The 8,374-nt window shown below is 41.1% G+C and overlaps 1 protein-coding gene across 2 annotated transcripts in view; it reads right to left on the bottom strand.

Moving 5' to 3' along the window:
- Positions 1 to 5,952, bottom strand: part of LOC106566157 (retinol dehydrogenase 7-like) — a 10,559-nt gene extending 4,607 nt beyond the window's left edge. Inside the window, exons 1-4 of one of the 2 annotated variants that reach the window (XM_014134015.1) lie at positions 5,855 to 5,952; positions 928 to 1,015; positions 639 to 677; positions 132 to 457 (exon numbers count right to left, since the gene is read on the bottom strand). In XM_014134015.1, coding sequence (XP_013989490.1) covers positions 132 to 457; positions 639 to 677; positions 928 to 953 — 391 coding nt within the window. In that variant the 5' untranslated portion in view covers positions 954 to 1,015; positions 5,855 to 5,952. The remainder of the gene's footprint in view (positions 1 to 131; positions 458 to 638; positions 678 to 927; positions 1,016 to 5,854) is intronic. The other variant, XM_045692102.1, reaches the window with a different exon arrangement.
- Between the last annotated feature and the right edge of the window lie 2,422 nt (positions 5,953 to 8,374).

The raw sequence follows: 8,374 nt of genomic DNA, 5'->3' as shown, positions 1-8,374 counted from the left end.
AACCGCTGTTTGAGTAAAGACTAGGCCCGTCATGTGCTTTTCTTGACTCTGACCAGGCCAGGATAGGTTACCAGAGTTTTTATTAACCAGGAACATAGTCAGGAAAAAACCCACTCCAAATGGTCTCTCACCGTTATCTTCAACTTCTTGCTTGGTGTACTCCATGGCTTTCTGTATACTTCCGGTGCTCGTCACGTCTAGGAGAACCGTCTTCAGGTACGGCCCAGTCGCCCTCTTCAGATCATCAGCCCCTTTCTCTGTCAGACACCCAGCTATCACTCTGAACCCCAGCCGGTCCAGCCTTTTACAGAGCAAGTTCCCAAAGCCAGAGTCACACCCCGTTACAAACACATACTTCTCCTTGATATCCTCGATCTCCAGACTGTCTCTGTACAGCCAGCCTAGCGTCCACAGAACCACGAAGGTACCCACGCCGTACAGCCATAGATTATCCCTGCTGGGGGGGAAAGGAGAGCACAGTGAGGGTGGTAGGTAGGGTGAAATATGACGCTGATAGAATTTGAGTTCAATATTGTTTTTTTTTTTTCCAGATGGGATTATTTTTTTTTTTATCCCACCAGGCAAAGACCTGACATTAACATCAATTGAGTTTTCAACAAACTTGAAACAAACCAAACCTTGAAGTCCCTGAATCGTCGTTGGCTTGTGCTGGATATCTAGGTTAGAACGAGACAGAAAATTGTGCATGTCGACGGACGTTTTTTGTTGTTGTTGCAAATTCAACAAAACAAATCCATTGATGTTCAATGTCAGGTATGTTGAAATATGACATTGACAGAACGTCATGCCAATATTTTGTCATTATTATGACATTGATAAAAAAGTGAAGGGGTGTTTTCATGCAGATTCACATAGGATTATTTCTGAAGAACATAATAAGAGTTAAATGGACGCACTAGATCTCACCCTAAATACTGGTACACGGAATCCATATCCACGATGAGTTCCGAGAAGGGATTTTATGGAGGTGTAGAAAAATGTATCCCTGTGATGCCTGGACAAAACACAAATTACAAATGTTATCAACACGACCTGAGCAAGACCTATTCGGTGGAAACATGTTGCAGTATGTGTCCTGCTGTAACTTCATCTGCTGATCAGCTGCTACCTCTGTATATATTTTTGTAAGTAGTTCACCAGGACAAAGTAAATGAGACAAAAAGGAATTTTAAGTAAGTAAAGTTGGTAGAGTGTTCATTGTAAGATACAGCAAGATACAGGCCTCAGTGAAAGGACTCAACCCCAAAACACCACCCAGTGAAATGACTCAACCTCAAAACACCATCCAGTGAAAGGACTCAACCCCAAAACACCATCCAGTGAAATGACTCAACCTCAAAACACCATCCAGTGAAAGGACTCAACCCCAAAACACCATCCAGTGAAATGACTCAACCCCAAAACACCATCCAGTGAAATGACTCAACCTCAAAACACCATCCAGTGAAAGGACTCAACCCCAAAACACCATCCAGTGAAATGACTCAACCCCAAAACACCATCCAGTGAAATGACTCAACCCCAAAACACCATCCAGTGAAATGACTCAACCACAAAACACCACCCAGTGAAATGACTCAACCTCAAAACACCATCCAGTGAAAGGACTCAACCCCAAAACACCATCCAGTGAAATGACTCAACCCCAAAACACCATCCAGTGAAAGGACTCAACCCCAAAACACCATCCAGTGAAATGACTCAACCTCAAAACACCATCCAGTGAAAGGACTCAACCCCAAAACACCATCCAGTGAAATGACTCAACCTCAAAACACCATCCAGTGAAAGGACTCAACCCCAAAACACCATCCAGTGAAATGACTCAACCTCAAAACACCATCCAGTAAAAGGACTCAACCCCAAAACACCATCCAGTGAAATGACTCAACCCCAAAACACCATCCAGTGAAATGACTCAACCCCAAAACACCACCCAGTGAAATGACTCAACCTCAGAACACCATCCAGTGAAATGACTCAACCCCAAAACACCATCCAGTGAAAAGATTCAACCTCAAAACACCATCCATGAAATGACTCAACCCCAAAACACCATCCAGTGAAATGACTCAACCCCAAAACACCATCCAGTGAAATGACTCAACCCCAAAACACCATCCAGTGAAATGACTCAACCCCAAAACACCATCCAGTGAATGACTCAACCCCAAAACACCATCCATGAAATGACTCAACCCCAAAACACCACGCAGTGAAATGACTCAACCCCAAAACACCACGCAGTGAAAGTCCAAAAAGAACAATTCTCAATTGTGTGGGGTCTACTTTATAGGGTATTCTATTGTGACAAGGATCAAATGAATCTGAAGTCTTAAAACACGTGTTTTGGGGATTTCCAGTGAGGTATTTAGAGAATGACATGCATAATGTAGGCAGCTGGTTTCGTCAGAGCACATGAGGAATCTTGGGATAAAGCTCTTATGAAACACAGAGGCATTGGGACGAGGATAGGGGTTTAGTATGTAGCAACCAAAAAAAACAATGTCTCTGTTCAAGACTCTCAGTAAGACTCTCATCAATCCAAACGTATTAGCTTCCCTGCAGGCTTATTAGGCTTGGGGTGGAATAGATTAGGACATCCTGGAAATCACACTGGAGAAAGGGACACATACTGTATGTAAGCAAGGTGCACGGACCAACGATGGTGTTGGGAAACAGGAACAAATTAATACACCAGTAGGAATAACACTTGTAGGACTAGATATTGCCTGGCACAACTGTAACTATGTTAGCCATAAAATCATAAATTAAAAGTACATCATATAGACTAACCTATTTCAATCATCACCTTCCTTTTCACATCTCTATTTGTGATGGTTAGAGGACAGTAACTAGTGAGACAGTGAGAGGACAGTAACTAGTGTGATGGTTAGAGGACAGTAACTAGTTAGAGGACAGTAACTAGTGTGGTGGTTAGAGGACAGTAACTCGTGTGGTGGTTAGAGGACAGTAACTAGTGTGGTGGTGAGAGGACAGTAACTAGTGATACAGTTAGAGGACAGTAACTAGTGTGATGGTTAGAGGACAGTAACTAGTGTGATGGTGAGAGGACAGTAACTAGTGTGATAGTTAGAGGACAGTAACTAGTTAGAGGACAGTAACTAGTGTGATGGTGAGAGGACAGTAACTAGTGTGATGGTTAGAGGACAGTAACTAGTGATACAGTTAGAGGACAGTAACTAGTGTGATGGTTAGGGGACAGTAACTAGTGTGATGGTTAGAGGACAGTAACTAGTGTGATGGTGAGAGGACAGTAACTAGTGTGATGGTTAGAGGACAGTAACTAGTGTGATAGTTAGAGGACAGTAACTAGTTAGAGGACAGTAACTAGTGTGATAGTGAGAGGACAGTAACTAGTGTGATGGTTAGAGGACAGTAACTAGTGAGATGGTTAGAGGACAGTAACTAGTGTGATGGTTAGAGGACAGTAACTAGTGTGATGGTGAGAGGACAGTAACTAGTGTGATGGTTAGAGGACAGTAACTAGTGTGATGGTTAGAGGACAGTAACTAGTGTGATGGTGAGAGGACAGTAACTAGTGTGATGGTTAGAGGACAGTAACTAGTGTGATGGTTAGAGGACAGTAACTAGTGTGATGATTAGAGGACAGTAACTAGTGTGATGGTTAGAGGACAGTAACTAGTGTGATGGTGAGAGGACAGTAACTAGTGTGATGGTTAGAGGACAGTAACTAGTGTGATGGTTAGAGGACAGTAACTACTGTGATGGTTAGAGGACAGTAACTAGTGATACAGTTAGAGGACAGTAACTAGTGTGATGGTGAGAAGACAGTAACTAGTGTGATGGTTAGAGGACAGTAACTAGTGTGATGGTTAGAGGACAGTAACTAGTGAGATGGTGAGAGGACAGTAACTAGTGATACAGTTAGAGGACAGTAACTAGTGTGGTGGTGAGAGGACAGTAACTAGTGTGATGGTGAGAGGACAGTAACTAGTGTGGTGGTTAGAAGACAGTAACTAGTGAGACAGTGAGAGGACAGTAACTAGTGTGATGGTTAGAGGACAGTAACTAGTGTGATAGTTAGAGGACAGTAACTAGTGTGATGGTGAGAGGACAGTAACTAGTGTGATAGTTAGAGGACAGTAACTAGTGAGATGGTGAGAGGACAGTAACTAGTGATACAGTTAGAGGACAGTAACTAGTGTGGTGGTGAGAGGACAGTAACTAGTGTGATGGTGAGAGGACAGTAACTAGTGTGATGGTTAGAGGACAGTAACTAGTGTGATGGTTAGAGGACAGTAACTAGTGTGATGGTTAGAGGACAGTAACTAGTGTGATGGTTAGAAGACAGTAACTAGTGAGACAGTGAGAGGACAGTAACTAGTGTGATGGTGAGAGGACAGTAACTAGTGTGATGGTTAGAGGACAGTAACTAGTGAGATGGTTAGAGGACAGTAACTAGTGTGATGGTGAGAGGACAGTAACTAGTGAGACAGTGAGAGGACAGTAACTAGTGTGATGGTTAGAGGACAGTAACTAGTGTGATGGTTAGAGGACAGTAACTAGTGTGGTGGTTAGAAGACAGTAACTAGTGAGACAGTGAGAGGACAGTAACTAGTGTGATGGTTAGAGGACAGTAACTAGTGTGATAGTTAGAGGACAGTAACTAGTGTGATGGTGAGAGGACAGTAACTAGTGTGATAGTTAGAGGACAGTAACTAGTGTGATGGTGAGAGGACAGTAACTAGTGTGATAGTTAGAGGACAGTAACTAGTTAGAGGACAGTAACTAGTGTGATAGTGAGAGGACAGTAACTAGTGTGATGGTGAGAGGACAGTAACTAGTGTGATAGTTAGAGGACAGTAACTAGTTAGAGGACAGTAACTAGTGTGATAGTGAGAGGACAGTAACTAGTGTGATGGTGAGAGGACAGTAACTAGTGTGATGGTTAGAGGACAGTAACTAGTGTGATGGTTAGGGGACAGTAACTACTGTGATGGTTAGAGGACAGTAACTAGTGTGATGGTTAGAGGACAGTAACTAGTTAGAGGACAGTAACTAGTGTGATAGTGAGAGGACAGTAACTAGTTAGAGGACAGTAACTAGTGTGATGGTTAGAGGACAGTAACTAGTGTGATGGTTAGAGGACAGTAACTAGTGTGATGGTTAGAGGACAGTAACTAGTGTGATGGTTAGAGGACAGTAACTAGTGTGATGGTTAGAGGACAGTAACTAGTGTGATAGTTAGAGGACAGTAACTAGTGTGATGGTGAGAGGACAGTAACTAGTGTGATAGTTAGAGGACAGTAACTAGTTAGAGGACAGTAACTAGTGTGATGGTGAGAGGACAGTAACTAGTGTGATAGTTAGAGGACAGTAACTAGTTAGAGGACAGTAACTAGTGTGATAGTGAGAGGACAGTAACTCATGTGCACCTCTTTGTTAGAAGGGGGAATAAAGGACATAAAGCTGAGCACATGAAACTGTCCTCATTCACTCTTGTCCTTCATCGACATGATCCTTTCCCCTCGGGATAATAACATACAAATCTGTACAAGGGCTTAGTAAACCCGGAGCATTTTGTATAATATGACGTAATAAATTTATAAAAAATCATTTAAAAATAAAACACAATTTACTACATGTCATGTACCAGAATTAGCTATGCCACCCAGTAAATATCTAATTATATTTTTTAAGTTTAAATTATTGGGTACCACTTTACATTAATCACTTCAAAAAATGTACTCAATACAATATTTATGTTTAACTATTCAGTTTTAATTATCTGATGATCAAACTTAAAAAGCCAACCTACCTTTTCCCTGTAATTAAAATGCCAACTTACCTGGTATCGGTGGTTCACTGGTCCACCGGTCTGCCTCTTCACTCTCTGACAGTAACAATTTGGTCCCTGCAGCCAGTAGCATGTATTGTGTCACTGTGAGTGACTGGCAGAGAAAGGGCTTTATCCCTCTAGTTGATCCTTTTTAAGACAATCTGCAATTTGTAATCTGAAAGCTGTGTGTACGTGGGAGTGTGTGTGTGGGGGGGGTTATTTGTGAGTGTGTATACATGGAGTGTGTGGGTTGGGAATAAAGGGAGGTGGACAAGAAGGGCAGCCTAGTGGTTAGAGCGTTGGACTAGTAACCGAAAGGTTACAAGATTGAATCCCCGAGCTGACAATGTAAAAATCTGTCGTTCTGCCCCTGAACAAGGCAGTTAACCCACTGTTCCTAGGCCGTCATTGAACATAAGAATTTGTTCTTAATTAACTTGCGTAGTTAAATAAAGGTAAATAAGAGGGATTATGTGGACGGACCAGTAATTTACTTACCAGTGAATTCTTTAAATAGATATCAGTTGATTTCAAAATGTCAGTTTGTACAGTTGAAGTCGGAAGTTTACATACACCTTAGCCAAATACATTTAAACTCAGTTTATCACAATTCCTGACATTTAATCCTAGTAAAAAATCCCTGTTTTAGGTCAGTTAGGATCACCACTATTTTAAGAATGTGAACTGTCAGAATAATAGTAGAGAGAATGATTTATTTCAGCTTTTATTTTCTTTCATCACATTCCCAGTGGGTCAGAAGTTTACATACACTCAATTAGTATTTGGTAGCATTGCCTTTAAATTGTTTAACTTGGGTCAAACGTTTCAGGTAGCCTTCCACAAGCACAAATGTTCTATAGGATTGAGGTCAGGGCTTTGTGATGGCCACTCCAATACCTTGACTTTGTTGTCCTTAAGCCATTTTGCCACAACTGTGGAAGTATGCTTGGGGGTCATTGTCCATTTGTAAGTCCCATTTGCGACCAAGCTTTAACTTCCTGACTGATGTCTTTAGATGTTGATTCAATATATCCACATTCTTTTACTTCCTCATGATGCTATCTATTTTGTGAAGTGCACCAGTCCCTCCTGCAGCAATGCACCCCCACATCATGATGCTGCCACCCCCGTGCTTCATGGTTGGGATGATGTTCTTCGGCTTGCAAGCGTCCCCCTTTTTCCTCCAAACATAACGATGGTCATTATGGCCAAACAGTACTATTTTTGTTTCATCAGACAAGAGGACATTTCTCCAAAAAGTACGATCGTTGTCCCCATGTGCAGTTGCAAACCGTAAACTGGCTTTTTTATAGCGGTTTTGGAGCAGTGGCTTCTTCCTTGCTGAGCGGCCTTTCAGGTTATGTCGATATAGGACTCATTTTACTGTGGATATAGATACTTTTGTACCTGTTTCCTCCAGCATCTCCACAAGGTCCTTTGCTGTTGTTCTGGGATTGATTTACACTTTTCTCACCAAAGTACGTTCATCTCTAGGAGACAGAACGCGTCTCCTTCCTGAGCAGTATGACGGCTGCGTGGTCCCATGGTGTTTATACTTGCGTCATATTGTTTGTACAGATGAACGTGGTACCTTCAGGCATTTGAAAATTGCTCCCAAGGATGAACCAGACCTGTGGAGGCCTACAATTTTTTTTCTGAGGTCTTGGCTGATTTCTTTTGATTTTTCCATGATGTCACTGAGTTTGAAGGTAGGCCTTGAAATACATCCACAGGTAATAGGCTAATTGACATAATTTGAGTCAATCAGAAGCTTCTAAAGCCATGACATCATTTTCTGGAATTTAGTCAACTTAGTGTATGTAAACTTCTGACCCACTGGAATTGTGATACAGTGAATTATAAGTGAAAAAATCTGTCTAAACAATTGTTGGAACAATTACTTGTGTCATGCACAAAGTAGATGTCCTAACCGACTTGCCAAAACTATAGTTTGTTAACAAGAAATTTGTGGAGTGGTTGAAAAACGTGTTTTAATGATTCCAACCTAAGCGTATGTAAACTTCCAACTTCAACTGTATCTGTCAGTATCTAGAGTTCTAATAATACAGATAGATGTCAGTCTTGGTGTCTTTAGTCTAAAACTCTTGTCAAATATACTAAAACTGCTCAATGTTACCTTGTGGAACTTTATGTTTCAGCTTGCAATGTAATATTGTTACATTTACTGTACATCGCCATACCGTTCTGTAAAAGAGGGTTAACTAAATGCACACTAATCCTATTTAGGTCTATAGAGACCTCAAATCAAATCGTATTCGTCACATGTGCAGAATACAATACCTTACAGTGAAATGCTTACTTACACGCAGTTTAAAAAAATACGAATAAAAAATAAAAGTTACATGTACACTACAGTTCAAAAGTTTGGGGTCACTTAAAAATGTCCTTGTTTTTGAAAGAAAAGCTTCTTTTTTTTGTCCATTAAAATAACATCAAATTGATCAGAAATACAGTGTAGACATTGTTAATGTTGTAAATTACTGTTGTAGCTGGAAACAGTAGATTTTT

This window comes from Salmo salar, chromosome ssa12 (assembly GCF_905237065.1).
Source record: "Salmo salar chromosome ssa12, Ssal_v3.1, whole genome shotgun sequence".
Lineage (NCBI taxonomy): Eukaryota > Metazoa > Chordata > Actinopteri > Salmoniformes > Salmonidae > Salmo > Salmo salar.
The sequence above is the reverse complement of the archived record's forward strand: the minus strand, read 5'-3'. Positions and strand labels throughout refer to the sequence as shown.